Genomic DNA, 26,572 nt, shown 5'->3' on the forward strand with positions numbered 1-26,572 from the left:
ACCCGTGGGGACCTGAGTCTGAGCATCCAGAACAGAGTCTCCCATGAATAATTGCTTCCAGCTGGCTGACTCCTTGTTCACGTCGGGCACTGTGTTTAGATTTTGTGTCTTATTTCACCCTCAGCCATCTACCAGGTAGCCCTGGTTGTTAGCCTTGTTTTGGGACTAGGAAGCGATAGTCCAGAGAGGTTAAAAGCCTGAGGGAGGTGTCCAGCAGCCAAAGGGCAGAGGCAGGATTTGAAGCACAGCCCTGCTGCGGGGCACACGCTCCTTTCCCCTCCCCTGGCTCGACGCCATCTTGACATTGGGTCTGTAGCGTTAGCCCTGCCCCCCTTCTCCCACCATCCCCCGGGCCATAGCACTGGAGAGCAGAGCAGCATGAACTTCTAGAAACATCTAGACCCAGACTCACCCAAGCCTGGGAAAGAACTTCTGAGTGAGGCCCGAGTGAGGCAGCTGTGAGGCTTGGGAGGGACGCTGGTGGGAAACTGGACTCCAGATCTGGAGCTGCGACGTTCGGGAGATGCCGGTGGCCACTCCAGGCACACAGGGCAAGGAGTGTCGGCTGTCACCACTCCCCAGACCCAGAGCAGCTACGATGACTTCAAGTCCCGTCCTTGGGCCCCCATCTTTTTCGGTGCTCAGGATGAGCCCTGGGGTCTCGGGTGAGGAAGTGGATCTAGGTCACAGCCTGGAGGTGCAAGAGCCGGGCAGAGCGCTGAGCCCAGTGCCTCCCGGGCCCCAGACTCACGCCCAGGCCGGGCCCCGGTGTCCATGTCCACCCAGACCCCACCGAGCTCCTGGCTGTGCCGCAGCGGCGGCTGCTTTGTATGGATGGTGCGGCATTTTGGGTAATGAAATATTCACAGGTCAGTGATTCCGTGAGAAATGATGGGGATCAGTCAATTCCTTTTCAGGGAGTAATTTTCTTCCCCTTCACAGCCTCTGTTTCATGTTGACAGTCATTAGCATGAGAGAGAGGCCGGATCGAAGGGGTTTGTCAGAGCTCAGGATGAGCTGCCGCCTAGTCGAGGGTGGCCCGCCCAGATTCCTGGACGAGGGGGCACAGAGCCCAGCCAGGAGGAGCATGTGGGGTGGGAGGCAGGGCCAGGGGTATAGAGGGCTGGCTGGTGGCCCTGAGCGCCCTGCTCTCCTGGGTCTTGCCAACCTTCCTCCCTCTTGGTCAGGGAGCACGGCGGCCCCCAGGATACTCAGGTTGGGGGTCTTCCTGCCTCTTACAGCTACTTCCAGCGCTTTGGGCTCAAATCCCAGCTCTGCCATTCCCAAGTTACTTATTGTCTCTGCACCTCGTTTTCCCCGTCTGTAAAATGGGCTGCACAGGCTGAGTAGGGCTGTGAATTCACTTAAAGCATCCGCAGAAGGGGCCACTGGACCGGCGTCCTTCTTTCCCTGGAAGGCCATGCACTGCCCTGCCCCTTGTGGCCCACAAAGCACTTCATCGTTTCCACCAAACCCACAGCCACCACCGCTGCCACCCCCTCCCATGACCACAGCTCCTGCTGACGTGGGGCCTTCCTGCCTCTGAGGATGGAAACGCGGCCAGGGCCTTGGTCCAGGTTGGACGGGTGCCGGCACCAGTGTCCACAGTCTACACAGCAGGCCGGAGCCTACCTCTGGGTGCTGGGCCCGTGATGACCACACTCATGTGCCGGTTTTTATTTTGTCTTGTTTTCTCTGGAGGATCAGAAACAAAGGATCTGGCCCCCTGGGTGTGTCCAGCCACCAGGATTTTGACTGTGCTCTGCTTAAGCCACAGGGGGCAGGGACAGGGCTGCTGACACCCTGCCCGATGGCTGGCAGCAGGGGGCTTCCAACTGTCCCGGGGCACTTGCCCACCTGCCCCCTTCCACGGGACGGGATTGAGCCTCAAGAGGGGGCAAGACAGCTGCCACAGGGATGCATCCAGCAGGCTGACCCGCCTGACCAGCAGGCGGCAGGCCCCTTAGAACAAGCTTTCCCAGGCCTTAGGCAGGGACCGGGACTGCCCCCTCAGATCCAAGGGGGCTGTGAACCTTCACCAGGAGGGGCTGGGATTTGGGGACGAGCTGTACCCGGCCCTGTTCGCATGCTGAGGTGCCCCAGTGTGACACTGGATGCTGTCACACACAAACCAGCCCCAGGTGGGGTGAGAACGGGCACCCCGTGTGCAGGCCAGCCAAGCAGTGGGCCAGTGCTGGGATTGCTGCCCCTCGTGACCAGGGGAGTGGGGCCTGAGGATCACAGTGACACGCTGGTGGGAGGGGGCGGGGAGAGCCCTCCGCTGCTTGCCCGGTTGGGCCAGAGACACGCCAGTCTGTCCTGCAAACACCTGGGAACCAAAGGGCTCTGCTTGGAAGCAGGCAGCCGTGTAAAGTCTCATAGGGGCATGGTTTTGGAGCCAGAACAACTTGGAGAAGGGAAGAGTAGGGGCTAAGCCTGAGCCTAAAGCAGGTCGGGGCACAGACCCTGAATCCTGAGTTTACGTCCGAGCAGTGCCAATGATGCCTGAGTCAGTGATGTCCCCAGATGTGGTTTGATGTGACTGAGATGGGGGGACTGACTCACCGGGTGCCTTAGCTGAGGGGTCGTGGAGAAAAGACTGCATTAGCCTGGAATCCACGTGCCTACCCAGTGCATCTCTCTTCCTACACTGAGCGGTTCCTGTCCAGAGAGAGCGCTCATCTCCTCACGGCCAGTGCTGGGCCCTGTCACTTAGATCTGTCCTTCTCTGCAGGGGGTATCATGGGCAGAGCTAGCCACAGGGAGCCTGCCGTCCTTCCCCAGGCGTGGGCCGAGCAGGCCCCACATCTCGAGGGCTGCCTTGTGGTCCAGCCTCCCCTCATGGACCGTCCTTGAGTGGAACGATGGGGCAGGCAGGGGCTTTGGGTTTGCGCAGGTTGCTGGACGGTTAAACAAGGACGGGGTGCCGGGAGGAGCGTCCTCACAGTGAGCACGGGAGCCCTGTATCTGGGTTCCTTGTCGACTAAGAATAGAGCGGGGGTCTTCATAACAGCGCTTCCTGCAGGAGGGCCTCAGAGGGCCACTGCCTTCCAACCGAAAGCATGCCCAGCCCTTGGGTGCAAAACTGGCCATAGCTTTCAGGCCAGGGGACTTCTACTGGAGGGTGACTAGCCCCCCATTTCCCATCCCTGGTGAGCCCCACACATGGGTTTGAGTCAGCTGACAGGCTAAGTGGGTCACCTGTGGGCCAGAGCAGAGGTCTCCCTGGTGGGAGGGAACCCTGGCTCTGGCAGCTGAGGCCCAGCCTGGGTCTGCAAACCACTCCACGTGGCCCAGGGTGGCGGCATGCCTGGCAGGAGACCCCCATGCTGTGGCTGAGCCTACCCGGGGGTGTTGGGGGCCTCAGGAAGTAGAGGGAAACATGTGAGGTAAAGAGGGTCGAAGGTGAGGGTCCCTGGGGGAGGTCAAGGAGACACCTGAAACCCAATTTGTACCCACCCCCAGGACAACACAGCTGAAGGCCAGCATCCTGGTTACCCAGGTGCTGTACCCGCGAGCTGGGATGACCCCTGGGTAGCCTGTGCAGGAAGGAGGCCGGCGAGGGCAGAGAACAGGGTGAGCTTCCAGCGAGCTGACCCAGCAAAGGTCAGCACCGGTCCCCTCTCCCGGGTGTGCGACTCTCCAAGACGCAGGCACAGAGACCCACGTTCCTGGGGCTTGAGTCCATCTCAGATCCAGCCAGCTCCCCTACAAGAGAAAGATAAAAGGATCACATCCTGTCAGCCAGTCCTCAGAGGCACACGGGGAAGTGGCAGGCGGAGGTGCAGAGCCAAAGACCTTGGCTCCTGGTCTCCCCTTGGCCCCCGCCCAGGCCCCTCACCTTGTTTTCTTGTCCCAAGGCCTAGGACAAGGATGAAGGGGAGAGGGCCTGCAGGGCTGGGGGAGGGAGCAACGCTCCCTGGGACCCTCTTGTCCCCTGTCCTTGGCCTTGCCCCTTGGTAAGGATCCGGAGGCAGAACAGAACCCCACTTTGTGAAAGCCTCGCCCCTCTCCCCACTTTGTGAGAGCCCCAGGCTGGGTCAAGAAGCAGCAGCTCTTGGCCTGTTCAAAAGACCCCAGGTAGCCTCCTGCCCACTACCGGCCGGTCTGCCCAGAGACAGCTGGCTCTCCACCAGCTCTCACCCCTTCCCACCCACACGAGCCTCAGAGGGGTGGTCTCGACCACCTTGCCCTCGGAAGCCCATGGGCTGAGTCAGGTTGCTGCCTCAGTCAGGGGTGATCCATGGGCTTGGTCAGTCCTGCAGGGGTCAGCAGGGTGAGGAGGGGGCGTCCACAGAGAAGGGGCAGCTTAGAATGGAAATTCCATTAGTGCTCAGCCATGGGCAACAGGGCTTGTTCAAAGAATACATTCAATTAAAAATTGATTTTTCAGTTTAATCTCAATCATAATGAACCACATTCAGACCCCTTCCACCTCCCCGGACAGTGTGGCTGTCACCTGCCCGGCCCAGCCCTGCAGGCTCCCTGGCCTCCTCCCCGTCCTTCGGGGGGAGATGATAGAGTGAGGGGCCGGGGCTGGGGGCCATCCTTCACCGAGTTTGGGAATAATTACAAATGAGGTGCACAGGGGGGTTTGTTAAATGAAAGCGTCATGGTGGTAAATCGTATTTTTATTTACTGCGAGGTTGTGTTTTCAGTGTGGCTCTAGTTAAAAGCTGCAATATTTAATTTCCCTTGATGCAGATGGTATTTCAAAAGCATCATAAAACGAAAACAGCTCCAACTTTTTCCCTCCCTCTCTTCCCACAAACTCAAAGACACCAGACAAGAACCCCACACCTGGGCCTGCAAAGCTGGCTCCCTTCTCAGGAGTGCCTCCCCTTCTCACTCACCTGTTTCTCTTTCTTCCCCTGAGATCAGGTAGGGGAGGCCAGGTTCTCCAAAGCTCCCTGGGGTGTCTGGGCAGCAGAACTATTAGAAATACGCTCATTTTTGTCAGCATTGCTCAGTTTGGGGCACTTAACTGGGCATGGCTCTGCTATCCGCTTACCTGCATGAACACCTCCTGTCTCATACAGCCGCCCAAGTGGGCTCTGTTCTCATACCTGCCTTACAGATGAGAAAACAGAGCTGCAGTGAAGTGAGGGATTTGCCGAGGAACTCTCAGCTAAGCAGGAGTGGAGCTCAGACCTGCTTGTCCTGGGTACATGGCTGCGTTTCTGCTGTATTTGGACCTCAGAATGCCCAGCCCCACCCTACTCGCCTCCCGACCCTCACCTGCCGATTTGCTGTGTGACCTCAGGTCCCATAATCACCCTGTCTGAGTCTCTGTAAAAAAAGAAGTCCAACCCCGGCCGCTTGTGATATAACTGCAAGTTCAGAATCAGATGCTCAGGAAACACCCTCCGGCCCCCCAGACAGGTCCTTTGCCTTCTGCCTGCCAGCTCTGCGGTCCCCTCTGCTCTGGTCTCCAGGTGACTCCTAGTGGCAGATGGAGCTCTGCTGGCCATGAACACAGTTTTCCTGTGCTCTAAGCATTCACTGCACCTGACTCCAGCTTCCTGTTTTTTGGGGTTTTTTACTGATTCCAGTTACACTAGGAGTACATCCATTCACTCTTACTTATTACAGAAAGATCAAGGTGTCTTTTGACCCCTCTCAGTCCCACCCCCAGCCTGCAGTGGTCAGCAGTCTGGGGGCTCTCTCTTGTCCTCTCTGGCCTGGCATCCTGTTTTTGCTTGTGTTCACAGCTGCTTTGAACCACGCTGCCGGGCCCTGGGGTTCCCCCCGCACCCACCCCCAGTACAGAGCTTCGTCTCCAGTGGGTCCTTAGGAACTGATCACTGCATGCAGTGTCCAGGACCCGACCTTGGGAAGCCAGCCACTCCAAAGCCTCTTCCTTCACTGCTTTGGTCCCCACCCTGTGCCCTCTTAGCCGTCAGCTCCCGGTGGGAGGTGCAGAGGAGGGGCAGCCCCCAGCTCCACTCCCGGGGACCTGAGACCTTTCAGCAAGGGCGCTCAGCATGGCGTCTCCCAGCAGCGGCCAACTGCCCCTGAACCCCCACCCAGCATGGTGTCTGCCTCTGTTTCCCAAAGATCTCAGCTTCTGGTAGACCTTAGACAGAAAAAAAAAAAAAAAAAGGAATTCTGGGTCTGAGAAGTTTGGGAAACAACGTTAAACACGTCTTTCCTGCAGAACTTCTCAGGGCCTTTTCTAGAACATTCCAGAAGACGAGTTCTATAGCACATGCCTTGGGAAGTGCTGGTCCAGGGAAAGTGGCCTGGACTGCAGGTGGGCTGGGATCTAACTCACCGTGCCTCTCTGAGCTGTGGGACCTTAGCCCGATCTCTTTGAGCTTCAGTTTCCCCATCTGCAAAAACAAGGACTCTGATACTCCCAGGGCCGTCGTGTGCTTTGCAGCTGATGTAGGGGACAGTGCCAGGGCCTGGTAGGTGCTCAGCACACATCAGGTTACCGTTCCACCCCGCTGGTCCACACGGGCATCCAGAGACATGCATGTGCATCTGGCACCTGGCTGGCAGTGGCACCTTGGCTCTGGGGCTCCCTGGAGCTGCCCTGGCAAGGGATGGGCATTGCTGAGGCTTCACCCTCCAGGGCCAGCTCTTGGGGCGCAGATACTGGGAGCTCTGTCACGGACGAGCTGTGTGATTCCGGGCAAGTTCTCCGAGCCTGTTTCCTTCTCTGTAAAATGGAGACAACAGCACGTGCCTCTCAGATGTGGGGAGGAGCCTATGAAGAGAAGGGGCAGGAAGCTTATGGTAAATGGACGTGTGGCCATCGGAGCTGGGTAAGCAGGGCTGCCCTCAGAGGTGGAGCAGCCCGTCAGGGGTGTGGAACCAGGGAGGGTGGGCAGGGAAACCAGGCAGAGCTGTGCTCAGAGCCGGCCCCATCACTGGCTGGTAGCGAGACCACGAGACTCTTCCTCTGCTTCTCTCGGCCACAGTTTCCCCGTCAATACTATGGGGATAATGACAGCCACTTCATCCGACGGATGACAAGTTGGCGGGACGTCCTAGCGGGACACAGGCAGTGTGACTGTCCCTCCCTCTGGTGTCATTACTGCAGAGCACTCTGTTGTGCCCTGGCCACGGCCTCTCCAGGCCATCTCCTGCTGCCAGAAGGTCCCATTTCTGCCCTGCAGGAAGGAGGCTCTGCTTCTTTCACCTGGGTGTCAGGGCCAAGCCCTAGTCCTAAAGAATTGTCCCATCCTGTTCTACCCACAGGGGAGTCAAGAGGGCAGCTCGTCCCCCTCCTTGGCTGCAGAGCAGTGACCCCTGACTGCCCAGCCTCATGGGTACAGAGCCCAGTGTCCTCGTCAGCAGCAGAAGATAAATGTTTTTAATTCAGGGAGCTTTTCATGAGCCAATGAAAGGGAGTAAATCATCCTTCCAGGCCCTGGAGCCCAGAGCTGGCGCCCGGTCACAGCAGGGCGGGCAGCCACTGGAGCCGGGTGGCAGCCAAGCAGGGTCACTGGACTGCAGGGGGACCTGGGGACGGTGTGGCCTGGCATGCCAGTGTCCCCTGCAAGCTCTTCTTCTGGGGCAGGGGTGGGTGGGCAGGCGGGCAGGGTCTGCCTGACTCTAGTTGTTTCCCAGGCACTCCTGGCCTAGACGGGCTCTGAGTGTCCCGGGGTGTGTGCACGTGCCAGGGCCGAGTGTGGACACGGGTGTGAGCGCACGTGTGCCGGTGTGTCGCCTTGCACGTGCTCTGCCCTGTGTACCTCTGGGCGCCCCGGCAATGAGACCTGGGTGTGCGCAGAGCATGCGTGTACCCGGCTGGGACGGTGGCAGCAGGGGTGCCGGGGCCGTGCCCCCGTGTGTGTGCGCAAGCACGCATGTGCACGTGGCTTCTGGAGAAGAAATGTTTAAAAATGGAGTTGTCAGCCCCGAGTTGACAGGCGCAATTGGCAAAGTGCAGCGTCGGCAGGAACGGCCGCGGCTCCCTCAATTACCCGGGAGGAGATGGCCCGCTTTATGCTGAGGAGGCACAGTGTGACTGGAATAAAGCAAGTGGAGCAGACCCCAAAACTCCATTAATTAAAGAAACTCATTAATGAGGGACATTTACTCAGCTGAAGATTAGATCCACGCTTGCCTCTTCCAGGAGCCAGGCGCCGACCGGGGCCCGGAGCTGGCCTGCCCGCGCAGCCAGGCCAGGCGCCAGGGCCCCGGCAGGGAGAGGCGGTGCTGCCGGGCCAGCCGTGCAAGGCCACGTGGACGCACGTTCTGGTGACCAGGAAGGGTAGGGGCGTCTGGGTCAAAGGTGCTCGACTGAGGCTAATTCTGTCCCCGCCTGGGGACACGTGGCAGTGTCAGGCGACATTGCTCGTCGTCACACCTGGGGAGGGTGTTGCTGTTGGCATCCAGTGGGCAGGGCCCAGGGACGCTGCCGCACACCCTACGGCGCCCAGGACGGCCCCACGGGAGAATGAGCTGCCCCAAACGTCGGTAGTGCCGGGGCTGAGATACCTACTCCAGGCTGTGTGTGTGAACGCTCCTGGGGGATGGGGTGAGTGCGTGGCATGTGAATAAAGTGTGTGTGTGCATGGGGAATGCATGTGCGTGAGCATGTGTGCACGCGGAGTGTGTGTGTGACCGTGGGCGTGTGTCAGGGTGCCTCCCCGTGGGCTGACGGCTGGGCGTTGAGAGCAGAACACAGAGCACCTCTGGTGAGGTGTGGGGAGACCCCGTTAGAGGAGGCCCGACAGGCGAGCTCAGAGGCCTGTTGCTGTGTGTGCCACCCCTGGGCCCCTGGGAGGACCCCGCTTTTATGTGTGTTTAGAGAATTGTCCGTGTGGGGTTTAAGGCTGTGAGGAGAAGGGCCCCCGCCCAGGACAGGCTGCCTGAGGACACACCCGTCGCGTGGGCCACCGCCCCACACCCGTGGTCCTGACTGCACGTGCAGGGCCCCGGCTGGGGGTGCCGCCCTCAGGCTATGGCGCTGCGGGGTCCACCAGGCTGCCTGGCACCTTCCCTGCCTTCTGCTGCCCGGGCAGTGCTCTGCCTGGCTGCCCCAGTGGATAGAGCTTGGGTGAGAGGCGGAGGCCTGAGTGCCTGGAAAGTTCGGTCACGGTGGCACAGGGTGGACCCGTCTCCTCGGTGCAGGTCGTGCCCCTCTGACCGAGAGGTCTGCCAGCCGGGGGCTCCCCTCCCACCCTGCCCTCCTCCCTCCAGCCCCTCCCAGTGCAGGGGTGCAGTGGACTCTCCCGCTGTGCCAAGACGGCTCCCCACCAGGGAGAGTCGGGGGACTCTCCTGGAGACACTGCCCCCAGCTCACAAATGTCCCCACAAAAGAAGGGCCACCCGACCGACGAATTAATTAACAGTTCTCAACCCAGATCCCCCAGCAGGTGTTTGACTGTGGGGCGCATTATGTAATCTTTGTTGCCAGGAAATTTACCTTCCTAATTACATTTCGCGAATTTTCATTTGAGTCTGCCTTCCCAGGGCTCACAGTAACAAGGAGAAGGGCACCGTGGTGGTGGCAGTGGTGGGGACATCTGGGAGGTGAGGCTGCTGGGCGCAGATGTCGGGCTGCACCCAAGGGTGGGTCCAGCCTACCCCCCGCCCGCCATTCCCACCCCCGCCTGCCCACGTCATGTCGTGCTAATATTTCTTAATGAATATGCAGGAAACACATACGAGGTTGCCAATGTGGACGCAAGGGGGCTCATCCTGGGGATGCAGAGGCAGCTGCCCCAGACCCTTGGGGGAGAGTGGCCTGCACGCTGCTCTCTAATATTTGTGGTCGGAATGAGTGGGTTCTGTGTGGCGCTCCTCCTTGTGGGATCACCTTGACGCTGTCCTGTAGCTTTGTTCTCACGAGGCCCTGGGAGGGAGCTTCCTCTCCATCCCACTGAGTAGGAGGAGCCTGGTGTCCGCTGGTCCACTCTCAGGTGTACACAAAGATGCCACATGTGCTCGCCCACTTATAAATTCACAGCAGCATCTCAGCAAGCATCTCAGGGAAGGATAGAGGAGGGACTGAGCAAAATAGAGGTCACAGGGGGTGGGAATAACCTGGAAGGCTTCCCAGAGGAGGTGTTTGAACATTTCCAAGGCAGGGATAAGGTTGGAGGAGGGAAGAGGCCGGGGTCACAGCAGAGAATCTCTGCACAAAGCCTGTCCATGAGCACAGCACTGGGGTGGTGTTTTTCACTTTGGCATCTCCAGACCTAGGAGGTGCTCAGCAAACTTAGGAGGTGCTCAGCAAACAGTTATCGACTGAGTGAGTTGGGCGGTGAAGGTACAGGTCAGAACGAGCTGTGTGGGAGCTGCAGTGGGTGCTGCTAGGAATTGGCAAGTGACTGTGTTTGGCAGGCTGGGCCGGGGCCCTCCTCAGGGACCCTACCCTCTTGCCTTCTCCCTCCTCCCTAAGGCTTCCCCAACAGTGTCCTCTGGCTTCTCCCTCCAACCTTGCCCTTGGTAGCCTACAGGCATCTCAGAACCTTTGCTCCCCAGCCCCCAGGGCCCGGGGAGATGGCTCAGCTGTCCCGAGCTTCCTTCTGGTTGAGCCCAGGACTCCTGGGGGCAGGGGTACAAGACCGCCATGAGCTCCTCCTCTTCCCAGAGGCAGACGGGCTCCGAGGGTGAGAAGGGGGCCTTGGGTTGCCCACGCTGGGGCCAGAGCCCTACCTGCAAGGCCCCAGGCAAGGTGCTCGACCCCCAGGAGCTTCACTGTACTCATCTGTGAGGTGGGGGAAGCAGGTGGATGGGCTTGTCCCCAGACACAGCACCTCCGAGGGGCCAGCACGCTGCCTCCCAGCCCTTCTTGCTCTCACTTCCCACCTGGTTTGAAGAGGGTCCAGAAGGGGTTTGCTTTCCCAAGCACCTCCCTTACCTCTCGGAGCTGAGGATGTCTCCTCCCAGCGCTCCTGACTTCCCTTGTCAGGAGGCCTGCGAGCAGCAGTTGAGAGACGCCTGGGGGCAACTGGGCAGCCACTGACTCCCCCCACCCAGTGCTCCAGTGGGGAGCAGGGAGAAGAGGGTGTGGCCTCCAGACTCGGCGAAGGGGCCCATCGGGTGGCAGACAGCGTCCCACCCCCAGTTCTGACCCCACCGGCTCCCACATCCCTGGACAGCCACCGTTTCCTGTTAACCGCGGCCCCATCTGTCCGCAGAGGGGAGAGGCCTGGTGCTGGGTCTTCATGATGCCTGCACACACATGTGTGCACACACACGTACACACACACAGGGCTACAGATTCAGGGCCGGGCAGCACCCAAGGGGGTTTGTGGAGTGGGGTGAGGACCCCACTCATCGAGGGGCAGCGACCGGCCCCAGCTCCCTCAGCTCCCCTGTGACACCCAGCGCCGTGCTTGTCCCCCTACCTCCCGCCCTCCTGCAGAGACGCGGCCCCGGGGGTCCCTGCCTGGCCCAGCAGCCTCAAGCTCGGCAGGGCCCCCGGGAGTCGGGACCTGTTGGGGGTCTTGATTGACAGCACCCTCATCCCACCCCTGCTTTCCTGGACCCTCACCTGCCAGATGGCGGCTGCCGGCTCCTCGCTGATTTCCCCAGGCAGGACGGACGGCGGGGTGGAGGTGAAGCTGATGGGAGAAGGAGATTTATGGGGCCATGTTGTTTATGATTTGTATGCAGTGAGCTTGGAGGGAATTATGGCTTAATCTTGCAAAAATCCGTCCCCTCCCCTGAGGCTTTTCAGCTGAGATCTGGGCCCAACTTGATGCAGGAAGAGGATGAGTCTGGGCTGAGGGACCAGCGGTGGGCTCTGGCGGATGGCCGGGCTCCATTCTGGGGGATGGGGTGGCATCTCAGTCAGTAGAGCGGGAGGGCCCCTGGGGTCCATTGGGTGGAGGTTCTTACCCTTTCTTGTGCCTTGAACCCCCTTAGCATCTGTTGAAGCACATGGACCCCTTCTCAAAAAATGGTCTTCAATGCATAAAATACATAGGATTACAAAAGAAACCATTTTATTGAAATACACTTTCCGAAAGAGAGAGAACATTTAAAATCGTAAGCTGTGGCTTCTTTACAAACGTGTGAAAGAGCCAGGCGCAGGGTCGGGTCTGCTCACACCCTAGTTTTGGAGTTGGGGTGAGTGTAAAGCACAGCACGGTAGGAAGGACCTGCAGTTCGTGTTGGTGACGGGGTCTCGGGTGGTACTCACGCCCTGGGTTTGCGGCCACGTTCATGGGTGCTGACATTTCAGTTGGAGGAGGATAAGATGGAGATGTAGGGTGTTTTTCGGTCCAGGACCACAGGTGCCCTGAGTTCTCTCCCCAAATAGCACAGAAGCACACACGAAGTACACAGAGCACATGTAGAGCACGACCGCGCTGCTTCCAGGCTCTGGGCCAAGTCGGTGCATTTTGTTCTGTAGCCACGGCGGCTCTGGGTCGGCACTGTCGGCCTTCGTGGTGCAGATGGTGGAAACCAGGCCCACCGGCAGGGAGACTCGAGAGAGAGTGTGGCAGGGCTCCCCCACCCTTGTGCCAAGCCTGGACGGAGGGCTGGGAGACCAGGGCACCCCAGAGAGCCGTGTCAGGAGACTGGCCCCAGTGCTGGGGGCTAAGTGGGAGGCCAGGCTCGGGCCCCACGTGTGCTCCGTGTGGAGGGGCTCCACCATCAGGACTCGCTGTTTGCCAGGACGACCCGGCCCATTACCCACCCGGCAGCTGCCAGGAGGGGCATGAGGCCCTACTGGAAAATGAGGGTCTTTGGACCAGAGGAAAAGGAGACATAAAGCGGGAGAGACCCAGGATTCTGGAGGGAAGGTGGCAGGGGCAGTGGGAACCCAGCCCGGGCCCACCAGTCTTTGCCGTTGCTGCCAGGAACGGCAGAACACGGGGCCGCAGCGTCAGATTATAAACTTGCCGAGCGATGCAGGGTCCTAGGGGCTTACCTCTAGGGGCTCTGCTTGGATTTCCCCTGAAGTCCTTCTAGGTCTCAGGGGTGGGAGCAGACACGCAAGGCACCCTGTGCTCTCTGGAGTATCCCGTCTGCCAGACTCTCCCCCACCACCCTGCCCGGAGAAGGAGGGAGGGAGGGAGCCGGCGGCTGCAGAATACACAACCCAGTGGGTCCTGAATGAAGCAGTACAGGGTGTGATGGGCCTTCCCACAGCCCTAATTAATAAAAGATATTAAACCGGCTGCCGGGGGACAGAATGGGCTGGATGGGGCAGAAGGAGCAATCGCTCAGGTGGATTCTCACCCCCGGCCTTGGAGCCTCTGCATCTCCCTCCCAGCAAGCCCTCCCAGCTGTCTTCTGAGGGTCCCTGGTCTCCGCTCCATCCCCGTGCAGCCCTGCCCCAGCCTCCCCCAGAGCCCCCTCACGCCTACCACCGGCATTGCTGGCCTTCCCTGACCTCCAGTTGCCTGGAGGAGGAAAGGTGAATTGGAACCCGTCTGGGGCCGGCGCCCCCTCTCCCCAGGGGTGTGCTGGAGTCCTTCCTATGAGCCCTGAATTGTGTACATCCCTTCCCAGCTCCACGTTCAGTGACTCCGAGCTGGTAGCTTGAAATCAGCGGAGTGGGCATATTTTACACTACGGAAATCTGCAGCCACCACAAGGCAGGACTTTCCCCCAACAGAACCCTTGTCAGACACTTAACTCCCTGCCCCTCTGGTGGGGAGGGGAGGGGAGCCCAGGTCAGCCTGTCTTCTGAACACTGGCGGAGAGCGTCAGGCCCAGAGGTGGGCATCTACGGGCTCAGGAAACCCTGGTTGGCCGCTGGGTTAGAAGGAATTCTGTGAAGCCGGGAAAGCCTGCTCAGCAGAGCCCTGGGGTCTTTGGGAAGGGGAGTGAGGGCGTGGGGCTGCCGCTGACCCTCCCCCTGGGGCCGTGGGTGGAGGCCCACCCTCTTCTACTGCCATTTGGACAAGAGTCCATAGCCGTCATGCAGCATCCGCTGGTTCCAGAGTCAGACAAGTGTGGGTTCACGTCCCAGGACTGCCACGTGCCAGCTGTGTGCTCACGGGCAAGTGACTTCTGGCTCTGAGTTTCTCTCCTCACACAGAGAATGCCAGTTCACGGGTTGTTTGACGATTACGTGAACTAACACCTTTTTATTGCTTAACACAGTGGTGGGCTCTGAAAAGCCCTCAACCAATGGCTGTCACTCCTGCAGTCAGCATTATTCAGCATATACTGAGCACCCGCTATATCCCTGGGCTGTGTCAGGTGTTGGGGACTCAGTGGTGAGCCCTCGCCCTCGGGGGTCTCCACCCTCCACTATTGAGGTTCTGAAATGTTCGGGTGGCCTCAGGTGCTAAGGCATTGCCCTTCCCACTCGAGTTCCCTGCACCATGATGGCAGCCCTGCTCTGCCCTGAGGCATTTGTACCAGCGCCCCGGCTTGCAAAGACCATGCCCCAAAGTCTCTGCCTTGAAGTACTGGCCTGCAGGGAGCCACCCACCCTGCACGCCTCCGGAACGACATCTTGAAGAACTCTAGGAAGGGAGGTGTGAGATTCCAGGAGGGGGATATTCCTGCCGTGCATCTGGGGTGGCGGGCTGGAAGGGGCAGGAGGGGTCTCGAATGGAGATGGGCACTGGGCCTCCTGTCTCACCCTCCACAGGCTAGGACCTGGCTTTCTGCGGGTGCCTGGGCTGTTTGGGCCCTCTGTTCCTGTCTGGCAGGGCCACTCTCCCATGAAATTTGGGGGCAGGAGCCAGTGAGCCATGGAGGTGGCCTGTTTCTGGGCTGAGGAAGCAACTGAGTCCGAGGCAAGAAAGAACCTGGTGAGGGAGAGAGCTGTGGCCAGGCCGTGTGCTGTGGCTGACCCGGCCCCCCTGCTGCCCTCCCACGTGTGACATCTATCCCGGGGCAGCCCCAGCTGAATCCTGGATCCGCCCTTCCTTTCGCTCTGGGTCTTGGCAGGTCCTGGAAATCTCAGTTGTAACTGTTTATTTCCGTATCGGTGCTCCCAGCAAAACGAGCTCCCTCCCCTCCATGAGTTACACAGGAAACACTCAGAGGCAACGGAGGTGCCCAGCCCGCGCACGCTTCTGCCAGGCCCCTGCTGTCAGTTGACCACCCAGGTAATTGGAATGTTAGCGTGAGCCAAACACAGTGGTGAGGTTAATTGGTTGTCCCCCGAAAGTCACGTCGTGCATTTCAGATTTAGTTGACGCTCACGGGGCCTCCCCGGGGTGTCCACTCCCAGAGGCAGGGCACACCCCAGCACCTAGAACCTAGCCTAGTGGGTGCTTGGTGTGTATTCAGTGAGCGAGTTCACGCACTCCCGCTGGCGCGGATGTGGGAACACCAGCCCTGCCTGTGCTCAGCAGCAGGTGACCCTGGACAAATCAGCCTCCCAGGGTGCTGATTCCTCCCCCACTGAGTGGACAGAACCTTCTCGGTCTCAGAGGTCCCTCTCTGGGATCCCGGTTGTCCTGGGTCTCCTTGGGCAGCGCCAGGACCACCGCCCTTGGAGAAAGTCAGAGGACCCGTGCTATTTCTGCTCGCGCACCTTGAGTCACAGCGGGACATCTTGCCAAAACCAACCAAACTCACGCACACGTGTCAGCAGGAATGTGAGCAGGCCCTGATGTGTGGGCCAGCACAGACAGGAGTCGGGGGGTCTCTGGCCCCTTCCCTTGATATCGTCATGTGTCCCAGCTTCATCTTCACTCCTTTTCGATAATCTCATCATCTCTTTTTCCCCAAAACTTCACTTTCCTGTGATCAGCACATTAAGAAAATAGGAATATCACCTCCAAGAAAACAACCAGATGTGTTAGTCTCGTGACTCCCCTTCTCTCCTGTTCCTCGTATTCTCCCCCTCCCCCCGGCCCTTTCCCCTTTCCCCTCTGTGAGCACCGATCCGCCCCTCTGTTACCATCACGTTATCGCCGGTGGACCTCTCGCTCCATGAAACTCCGTCCCTCTGCTCCTGAACCAACCTCCCTGGGCAGCCACAGCCAGAGGGAGCCTCCCTCTGAGCAGGTGGGTGTTGACCAGGCCCTCGGCCCCTGGGAAAGGAAAGGTGCGGCGGTCACAAGGACAAGCGGAACGCAGCCTGGATTCGGATTCACACGGAGCCGTGGACCTGCGTTTCCTCACCTGTAAGATGGGAACAACCATCCCACGTATTCCTGGAGCTGCACCAAGGAACAACCAAGACGGGTACAGTGTTGTGGATTCTTCGTGCCCTCAGAGGGTCAGCGAGTGGAGGACAGTCCACAGACTGCAGTAGTGCAGGCATGGGGTGGAAGTTTCCAGAAGGCAGATTTCAGCTCTGCGTGTGGAAGAGCTTCCCAGCAGGGCTGGTCTGAGAGGGAAGGAGCCGCCACACTGGTAGTGAATGTGCATCGCTAGGCTCTCTCAAGCAGAGCCAGGCGGGATGCCGGTGAGAGCACAGAGATGAAAGTCACTTTGTCTGGCAGGCCGGGTCTGGTGTCACCTGCAGTCACCTCCTGTCTGAGACTCAGGGATTGAAGGAGTCTCGGGTTTGCTCGGGTTGCAGATTCCCCAGCGTTCAGAGATTTGGGGCAAGGCCTCACTCGTGCATGCCCTGGGATGGGGAGGGCAGGACCATCCTGCTTCCAGGCTGGGAGGTCAGAGCCGTGAGGTCCCCTGGCTCAGCCATCACTGGGGACTTGAACCCACATGTCCTGCCTGCCAGCAGTCAGCCCCTAGGTCAGCTGCCTCCCCTTCCGACACTGATCGGCACGGAACAGGGGAGGCCTAGAGGCCAGGCCAGGGATGCTCACAGGGGGCCCTCTGAACCAGCCTCTTCTGGAAACTGACCCGCCCATTCTCCTGGTCCTGTGAATTGTCACACATGGCATGAAGGCTCTGGCCTGGCCCCTGCTCCAGGCTTAGCAAGTTGACATCTGTCCCTCCTGTCCTGGGAGCATGGGCGGTGCATCTCCAAGACCCAGTCCCAGTTCCCTCTTCCCCACAGCCCTCCACCATGCCTGTGTAAGGACCCTGTCCGTGCTGTGAACATAGCGGGGTGTGGTCAGGAATACCCTGGGGCGGCTTTCCTGCTCACTCTCCGTGTGGCCATGGCCTCCGTACCCCCTCCGTGAAATGCAGCTCGTGACACCTGCCTCTTCAAGTCACCCGGAGGATTAAATGGCCAAGTTCACAGGGTACTGATGGCAGTCTCTGCTCACACGGGCACCGTGTAAATCCAGCCTGTTCACCTCCTGTGTGTCCCCGGTGCCAGGCAGCAGAGGCTCAACAGACGCCAGTGACTTGGGTAGAGCTCAGTATTTGCGGGCGTGGCTGTGAGGGTGGAGGTCTGCTCCCCTCTCAGGGCAGGTGAGCCTTGTCCAGAGCGAAACAGGCAGATCACACACCTAACAGCTTGGTCCTCGGGCCTGGTGGTTGTGCTGTTTTCCCCTCCTCCGCCCTGTCTAGAAGCCGGCTTTGCCCAGAGGGGGTGGAGAAATGGCTTGGTGCCCAGCCTTTGCCGCCAGCCTCCCTTCCTTCTGCAGCCTGGCCTGCGGACCAGGGACCTACGGTGCCCTCCCTCCTCGGGTGAGGAGTCTGGGAAGCAATTAGCCTAATTGTCATGGCGGGGCTGTGCGCAGAGGGATCCCCAGGGGACTGCACAGCGAGGGGCTGGGAGGGGCGCTGTCTGCTGCCACTTCCGCTCTTCCCTTCCCCCCAGCACCCTGCCCCCTGAGCATCCCGCCCAGCACACCACACACACAGGGGACCCTCACCCCGAAAGATGGGAGCTTACTGGCCGAGGCCTGAGTGTAGGAATTTCCATTGGGTGAGTGATGTGGGCAGAGACATTTGGGAGGGTCTTAGCTCTAGATCTTGAAGGTGGAAGGTCCTCCCGCCCAGCCCCTGCCTCTAGGCAGATGGGTCACTGTCCCCTTTCCACGGACTAAGAGGTTGGGCTGTGCCCAGGGCCACCTAGAAGCGGACGCATTGAGTCTGCGCTCAGGGTCTGGTACCAAAGGCAATGCCACCCCAGATGCAGGAGCAGAGACAAGGCCGTTAGCCACAGGGCCTCCCTGAGAGGCTGGCCGGGCCCTCCCTGGTCAGAACCCCTCCCTACCCGTACCTCGGGCTAGACAAGCCCTCCCATCCCACGTCGCCACGTCATCAGGATCCAGCAGGGAGCAGGTGGCTCGCTGGCTCTAGGATAACATGAGTTTATTTACAAGGAGACTCTTTGCAGAGGTGTCTGGAGGATGGGCAGAGGGGCACCACCAGGAACAGTGCAGGACCCCAGAGCTGGTGGTGACAGACCTGTTACCACCCCAGGCCTAACGGTCAGAGGAGGAAGCAACAACTGGAACTGAGAAGGAGGGAGGGTCCTGGAGCAGCCCCTCGAGAGGGGGTCTAGGTCCCCCTTGGTCTGGGACAGAGACAGCCTTCCAGGGAGAGAGCAGGGGAATAAATACCCCAGACTCACTCCCCTGCTCCGGAAGCCAGAGGACAGAGCCCTAGCCCCACCCTCACGGCCAGCCACACACCCTCCCCGGACATCTTCCTTCCTCCCGAACTGGTCCACCCTCTGGGTCCGTTGCCCTCAGTTCCCCTTTGCCAGATGAAAAATCTTTGATCTTTCGAGAACTTACTGCCTTCCAACCACCATTACTGTCGGCTTAGAGTGGTCAGTTCCTGCTGGGCCAGAAACTCCTCCAGGGCAATAAAGAGAGTGGTGAGTAGGGACCAAGGAAAGAGAGCGCGTCTGGAGAGAGACTAGGGAGTCGGCACAGTCACCGCAGCTGAGGGGTCGAGTCGGATAAGGAGTGGGCGCTGACCATTAGACTGTCAGACGGCAGAGGTGGGAACCTTGCCCAAGGCGGTTTCAGGGGATGGTGCCGGGGAGAACCGGCTTGGGGTGGGATTACGAGGGAACGGGAATAGAGGAGTTGCAGCTGCAGGTCTAGGCAACTCATTCAAGAGACTTTGCTCTGTCGGGAAGCAGTGCACGGGCTTTGTAGTTGACAGAGCCGTGTGGTCGAGGAAGGTTTTCTCTTCCTATCGTGGCAGAGAGTCAACGAATTGCCAGAGCTGTGAGCACGTGCTGGTGAGAAGGACTGGATACCAGTGTGCACTGAAGTGATTGGTCATAGACAGGAGCGGGGACGGGAGGGAAGGCCGAGGGTAGGACCACAGGCAGGGAGGTGAGCAGGTGAGCATGGGCGTCGTCTTCCATTTGCCACAGGAAATAAGAAGCAGGGTCATCGCAGAGAGTGAGACTAGTGGAGCGTGGTTGGCGGGTTGAGGAGGGAGAGTGAAATGGTCATGGAGAGTGAGGGGCAGTGCCAGGCAGAGGGAAGTGATCTAAGGAAATCAGGGTGATTTGGTGCTTTTCTCCAGTTGTGGGCCACGGAGTGGAGTGGGCAGAGGTGATCTTACTGGTTTGCCAGGCCAATGTGATGACAGGAGAGAGGAACAGATTTTCAGAGGGAGTGGGGATAAGTGACCTGACCGTAGTCTTTAAGCTTTAACGCGTCTGTCCATCTACTCATCCATTCACTCTTCATCCGTCTTTCCATCCATCTTTTTATCCATCCATCTATCCACCCATCCACCCCTCTGTCCATCCATCATTCCATTCATCCATTCATCCACTCATCCTTCCATCCATCCACCCATCCAGTGTGCATTGAAACTCTTCCGAGTACCGCAGTGTTGTGCTGAGTACAGGGATCTGGGGATGGAGGTTGAGTGAGTGGCTCCCATTCTCTGGGAATTCACGATCCCCTGGGGAGCCAGACAAGTTCACAAGCTGCTCTGAGATCATCTGAAACCATGAGGCTATCTGAGATGAGCCCCATGGCCTGGCAGGGGGACTCTGCGCAGCTCAGGCCGCCAAGCCCAACCCCTCCCTCATTGTGGCCCCAACAGACCAGGGAAGAAGGAAGAAAAGGAAAGTGACAAACACGCAAACTGTTGCCAGGCAACTAGACAGCCTCTCAGGATGAACCTGAGTACTCACTGCTTTTCCATCCTAGTCTGGTCTGGCGGCTCTCAGCCCAGGCTACACTTCAGAACCTCATGGGAAAGTTTGGTTGTAAAGTTTGGCTGCCCTGGGGTGGGGCCCAGGCATGCGTGTGCAGCCAAGGTGAAGGCCACTCATGGACGACAGCCACCATGCGTGGGCGTGGAGGACACCCAGGGCGGGGGTATCGAGAATTGCCCAGGACCCACCGAATCACGCCAGAGATGACCACTGCAGAGGGGGAAACAGAGAGGATAAACGGTGACCTGGGGCCACTCAGTGGCCAAGAGGGGGGATTGGAGCCCTCCCTGTGCTTTTGAGGGTCTAGACTGTCACTAGGCTGTGGAACCTCACCTCCCTCCAGCACCCCCCCACCCCCCGCCGCCCCAGGAAGGGCCACAGTTCTGCACGAGGAGCAGAGGGCCAGGTTTGGGAGCCGGTGGCCAGTGCCAAGTCACTTCGCCCCGTACCTCAGCTTTATTAGCTGTGAAATGGGGAGATAGTGTCTACCTTGTAGGCTGGAGGGAATTCGATGAGTTCATGTCCGCAGAGCAGGGAACACCACGTGCTCAGATGTGCTGACTTCATTATGTCGCAAATGTCCCTCGATGTCCCCGTCCCACAGCTGCTTCCTGCCCACCCCAGACCCCTCCAGACCCTGGCACTCAGGGCCCCAAACACACCTCCCAGCACCCCCACTGGGTCGAAGCTTCCCCTGACAGTCTGGGCTCCGGGCTCCTGCCCGGGAACCATGCAGTGGGAGTGATCGGCGTCTGGCCCTCTGCCAGGACGGGACCCAGGGAAGAGGGCACCGGGGAGAGTTATGGGTGGGGTGGTAAGGACGCAGACGGGAGAGGAGCCCGCCTTTCCTGGAGCCTTGGAGGAGGTGGGGAAGAGGGGGCACTGGGAAGATGTAAGTTAGTGAAGGCTCTAATCAAATATTTATCAGTTAATTGATATCCGGAGGCTGCTGACAGCACCCTCTCCCTCACCCTGGCCTGTCCACACTCCTCCCCTGGCTCGCCGCCCTCCCGCTTCCCTCGGCTCCTTGCCCTCGCCTCCCTCCCTCCCAGTCCTCGCCATCCTGGAGCCTGGGTGCTCCTCCGCCTCTGCCAGCCTCCCTCCCGCCTTGCTGGCCCCCTCCTCCCTCATCCTGAACCCACCCCTTCTCCTTCGGGCCGGGAGCCGGGGACATTGCCAGCACATTGGCCGACTGGGTAATGGGGCTTTTCGGCTACTTGGGATCAATGAGGTGGGACCCGCCAGCGAGGAGAGGGCCCTCATGAGTGTGTACACGTGTGTACACGCGTGTTTCCCTCCACTTGTAAGGGGCCTGATCTCTGCCCCAGTTTCTGCAGAGAGAGGGGAGGGACCTGGGGGCTTCACCAAGGAGGACGAAGAGGACGGGACTTCTCATTAGGCGTCGGGTCACCCCAGAAGTGAGGGGTGTCAGCTGCGAGACAGTGAAGGCTGGCACTGGGGCCTGGGGAGCAGGGCAAGGCTGGGCCCCGGGCAGAGAGTTGGGGGCCTCAGGCCTCCGGCTAGAAGGGAGGTGAGCAGGCAGACAGTGGAGGGGCAGGGCTCTAGCCTGAAGGCAGAACACCAGGTCTCGTGATCAATCTCCATTGCCCTCGTGTGGCCCGTCCCCTCAGGCCACCTCCCACCCTAACAACTGATTCAACATCTGGGTAGTTGGATTTACTCTCCCACTGGATAGCAGACCCCACCAGGGCAGGGGCTGCCCATCCTGCTCCCCACCGGAACCACAAGCCTGGCACCCCCAGCTGCCCACTAAACAGTTTTGGGTGAATAAATAGTCACCAATTGAACAGCATCGAGCGAGCCGGCCTGCCCACTGCAAGAAGCACCTGTCTCGCGGGGGAGATGGACACGGAGACAGACACTAAAACTGAGGTCAAAACACGCAGAGGTTGATGGGGGAGCGCGGGAGCACGCACGAGGTCCCAGGGCATCGGGAAAGCAGTCACAAGCGTCAGCCGTCCCCGTGTGTGCAAGGGTCCTTCCACGCTGGGAGGCTACTCCAGTGAGAGGTGGCCCCTGTCCCTCCAGGTGGTGAGGCACCGTCTTCCCTGGAGACACCCTCAGAAGGCCAGGGGCCGCCTCCCCTGCTCCCCAGTGTGTGTCCACAGCAAGGGACAGCCGGAACCCTGCTCCACCCCTACCTCCCCTGGCACCACGAGGGACCCTAGTCCCTTCTCTGGGGCTGAGGGACCTTCTACCAGGGCTGCTCTTTATGCCTGATGTCAGTGGCTCTCACAAGCCCCCCCAATTGCAGGAGGAGGTCTGGGGCGGGGCCGAGAATCTGCCTTGCTACCTGCTCCCAGGTGATGCCCTTGCTGCAGGTCCTGGCACCCCATTTGGAGAACCACTGCCCTGGGGTGTTTCCGGGCCCTGCTAAGGGTCAGGGCTTCTAAGAGCCCCCGCACGGCTGGGGTCAGCGTCGAGGGAGCACTTTCCCTCCTGGGGCAGCAGGCCTTCAAGAGGGTGGGAGAGGTCTTTGGGACATCTCCGGGATCCTCAAGACAGAGGCGGGGACCCTACTTGCCCCCCTGATAGCACCTCACCTGGTGGCCACCGTGAGGCCGAGCTGTACCAGGCTCCATGTCTGCACGGTCAACTCCAGTCCTCTTCCCTGCAGGCTGTGAATCGTGTTCCCTCACGCCTGCTTTACTGATGAGAAAACCGAGACTTAAAAGCCTTTCTAAGGCAGGAGGGAGAGGGTGTGGCTATCAAGGGCCACAAGAGGGATTCTGGTGCTGCTGGGACATTTTGTATCTTGCCTGGACCCATGTCACTCTCCTAGTGGGGAAGGTTTCACAAGATGTCACCACTGGGGAACACTGGGTAGAGGGTACACAGGATCATGTTGAGATATTTCTTACAACGGTTGTGTCTACAGTTATCTCAAAATATTTATTTTTTTTAAATTAGGTGGATTAAAAAAAAAATCTTCAGTGTACTCAGGCCTGACGAGTTTGCACAAGTGGCCTCAAACACAAAGGTGTCTCACCCCAGACGTGGGCTCCCCGGAGTTCCCCCTGCAGCCCGGCTCTGAGCTGGTGCCCCATGCTGGGGGAACCCCCCTCCTAGGGGGCATGGAAGATGCTGCGGAAAGTACAGCAGTTGGAGACCACAGGGCCTTCTGGAGAGGGGGCAGTGAAAGGGGCCAGTGTCCAGGCCACACGGAGGTCTAACCAGCCTTGCTCTCTCCTTCCCCAGGGCAATCAGGACGCCACGGCTCCGCCTGAAGCGATGGCCCAGCCCTACCCCCCGGCCCAGTACCCGCCTCCACCACAGAACGGCATCCCCGCCGAGTACGCCCCGCCTCCACCGCACCCCACGCCGGACTACTCGGGCCAGACCCCGGTCCCCCCGGAGCACGGCATGACCCTGTACACACCAGCACAGACCCACCCGGAGCAGCCGAGCAGTGAGACCAGCACACAGCCCATTGCAGGGGCCCAGACAGTGCCGGTAAGGGCCCCCCACCTTCAGAACTTCAGGGGGAGTGCCGGTGGGGAAGGGGCCTGGGGGCCTGTGTGTGGAGAGGCAGCCCCATAGCAGGGGTCCCCGCCCCCAGGAAGGAGCTCCTAGCCTCCAAGCTCATCGCCATCCGACCCCAAGGATCTTCCTGGTGGGCTGGTGCCACGGCGGGGCAGCCAGGCCCACCGCCTCTAGCTGCCCCCCACCCCGGTCTCCCCGAGCCGCAACTTCAGGCCAGCTCTCACCTCATCTGGGAGACGGAGCGTGTCCTCAGCGGTCAGTGACCTGTTAATGGGAAGTGAGAGAAATGGGCGAGGCCGGTGGCCTGGGCTGGCTTGGCCCAGCGGCATCACGGGGGCAAGCAGGGGGCGGTGAGGTGGGGGGGCGGCTGGCGGCAGCGAGGAGAGGCCCAGGGCCCCTCAGGGCTGTCTCGGGTTGCAGGCACTCCTATCGTTGCTAATCACTTGTAATCTACCTGCTTGGCTGCCCTCCAGTCAGATAGCTTCAATTATGTGGTTGTAATGCAGCCCCAAGGAGAAAGTGCTGAGCCTGGCCCTTCTCGGAGATTTCCTGATAGCAAGGATCACATCCAAGAGTGGCCGCCGAGCCTGGCCAACCTGGGGCGGGCGCCCTGTGAAGGTAGCCCCTCTGGAGACCAGGCTGCTGCATCCCCCTCCCTGGCCTCCTCCGCTGCATTCTCCGTGGGCCCACGCCCCGCCGAGCTCTGGGGCTTTGCGCTCATCCAGTTGGCCCTGCTGCCTCTGTCCCTCTGCTGGCTGGCGGGGCCTGGCAGGAGGCCGGCACGCCCTGTGCTGACTGGGAGCAGCACCACCCCTCTGTGTGCTCCCTCCGCCCCCTAACCCAACCTGGCTCCCACGGTGTTCCCCTGGATCCGAATATCACCTACCCTCCCTGTGTAGGCAACATCCTCCAAGCTCTGGGGAGACAGCACCCCAAGCTGCCCCCTGGGCTGGACCAGACCCCAGCCAGTGCCCTTCCTGCCTGCTGGAAGCACTGCGCAGCCTGAGTCAGCACCAAAGCCACCAGGCTTTTCCATTATCCCGGTGTCCCTGGTACAGGATGTCTGCCGTAGACGCCCCCAGGGTTCCACGGATGAGAAGGGCAGCGCCCACGGGCCTTAGAATGGGAAGCCAAACCATACTTCCCTGGTTTAGCTTTTCCACCTCAGAAAAGAGAGGTGAGCACGGGAGCCAGAGGGGCTCCCTGTGAACAGGTCACTGCCGGCCAACCGGTCTCTTTCTGATGGACAACAGCAGACGGGGTGTATCTGGAAAAACCTCTCACAACCTCCTTGTGAACAAATACTGACCCCCAGAGGTTTGCCCTGGGAGACAAGAGGATCAGACTTGCAGCTGACACAGAGGGGGCCGAGACTGACAGCTAACACCCTCTCACACCTCGACGGCACACACAGAGGCCTCCTGGAACCCCTGACACAGCCTCACCATGACAAATTCAAAGTCGTCTTCCTTCGGGGCTTCCCTGGTGGCACAGTGGTTAAGAATCTGCCTGCCAACGCAGGGCATACGGGTTTGAGCCCTGGTCCGGGAGGATCCCACATGCCGCGGAGCAACTAAGCCCTTGTGCCACAACTACTGAGCCTGCGCCCTAGAGCCCGTGAGCCACAACTACTGAGCCCACGTGCCACAACTACTGAAGCCCGCATGCCACAACTACTGAAGCCCGCACACCTAGAGCCCGTGCTCCGCAACAAGAGAAGCCACCGCAATGAGAAGCCTGCCCACCACAACGAAGAGTAGCTCCCGCTCGCCGCAACTAGAGAAAGCCCGCGCACAGCAACAAAGATCCAACACAGCCAAAAATAAATAATTAATTTTAAAAAAAGAAAATCATCTTCCTTCGGCAGACATTTGCGGGGACCTGCTTGTGCCAGGCGCTGAGCCAGCACTGGGGACACACGGGAGAAATGACCAGCCCTGCCCCGCGGGAGCCGTTGCTTCCCACCAATCAGGGACATAAAGTGGAAGGGGGCCAGTGTTGACCTCCGTGCCTGTGAGAATCCACGGCCCCGGAGAGGACCCGGGAGTCTCGGAGAGAAGCCAACTAAGACATGAGAGTCTCCCTGCTCAGCTGAGCGCCTCCCCAGGAAAGTGCCTGGGCCAGAGAGAGAGCCACTGAGCCCGTGAACGGGCAGCCTCGACCTTCCTTTCTTTACCTGAGGCTCTTCAGGTCCTGCAAGGGGGTCGGAGTCTGCTGCTCGACCATCGGGATCCAGAGACGGAGGCCCCACGGGTGAAAGTTACTGGATTAGCAGGTGACCTCGAAGACACCCAGAGCTGCCCGGCAAAGATTCTGGCATGAGTGCTCTGATGGAGTGTTTCTTCAAGCAGGGGCTTCCCACCTTGGGAGGAGCTGGGGAGGGTGGCTGCCGGCCGTCCTGCTCTAAGATTCCAGGAGCCACTTCTACTAAAGTAACTGCTGGCACTGCCAGCCCTGCTGCCCAGCTGTCTTATGTCCCTCCTGTGTCAGGCCTCCGTCACTTCTCTGACTCTCCTCTTGGCCTTCCCCAGGCAGCCTGACGTTAGAATCAGGAGGTGCGGGGCAGCAGGCGGTGCGGGGCAGCAGGTGGTGCGGGCTCCAGCTTTTGTCCAGACCTGCCCTCTCCTGTCTGTGGATTCCGTTTGTCATCATGGTGTCACCTACGTTCTTTTGTCAAAAGGCAGCAGGGGGAGCAGAGCGATTGGGGCTGCGGATGGAGCGGGCCCACCTCACTACCCTGCAGGGCCCCCCAGGGGTGCGAGTTGGGGACCACCTCCCTGGAGCACTCATTCATTCAAGGTCATGCGGGTCCCCTGCAGGTGTCCTCCCCACCCACCCTCCATTGTGGGACAGCCAGAGGGACCTCCTCTCAGAAACTCCTCCCCTTCTCCCAAATCTTCCTCTGGGGCCACCTCACCTTTGCACCATGGGCCTCACACGGCCTGCCCCATGGCTGTCTCTCCTCCCCCACCAGCAAGCGCTGCAGCAGCAGAAACTCCACCTGGAGTTTGGTCGGCGGCCTTTGGTCCCCTGTGCTCTTGGCTCTCGGGGCTTAAGAAAAGGGAAAGGGGTGGACTGTGGTGGGAGTGCTCCACCTCAGGGTGAGACTCAGCCGCGTGCTGCCTCCACGCAGGCATGGTGCGAGCAGACGGCACCGTCAGCACCAATGCAACAAGCGCAGCA

General features: G+C 59.9%; 1 protein-coding gene across 16 annotated transcripts in view; it reads left to right on the plus strand.

The window, feature by feature from the left end:
* Nucleotides 1–26,572, plus strand: part of RBFOX3 (RNA binding fox-1 homolog 3) — a 449,725-nt gene that overhangs the window by 403,212 nt on the left and 19,941 nt on the right. For all 16 annotated transcript variants that reach the window (XR_009006299.1, XR_009006298.1, XM_057536054.1 and 13 more), the window contains one exon: nt 23,105–23,359. Coding sequence is in view for 14 of the 16 variants with exons in the window: in XM_057536054.1 (XP_057392037.1) it covers nt 23,138–23,359 (222 nt within the window). In the remaining 2 variants the exon portion in view is untranslated. The remainder of the gene's footprint in view (nt 1–23,104; nt 23,360–26,572) is intronic.

This window comes from Balaenoptera acutorostrata, chromosome 20, assembly GCF_949987535.1.
Source record: "Balaenoptera acutorostrata chromosome 20, mBalAcu1.1, whole genome shotgun sequence".
Taxonomy (NCBI): domain Eukaryota; kingdom Metazoa; phylum Chordata; class Mammalia; order Artiodactyla; family Balaenopteridae; genus Balaenoptera; species Balaenoptera acutorostrata.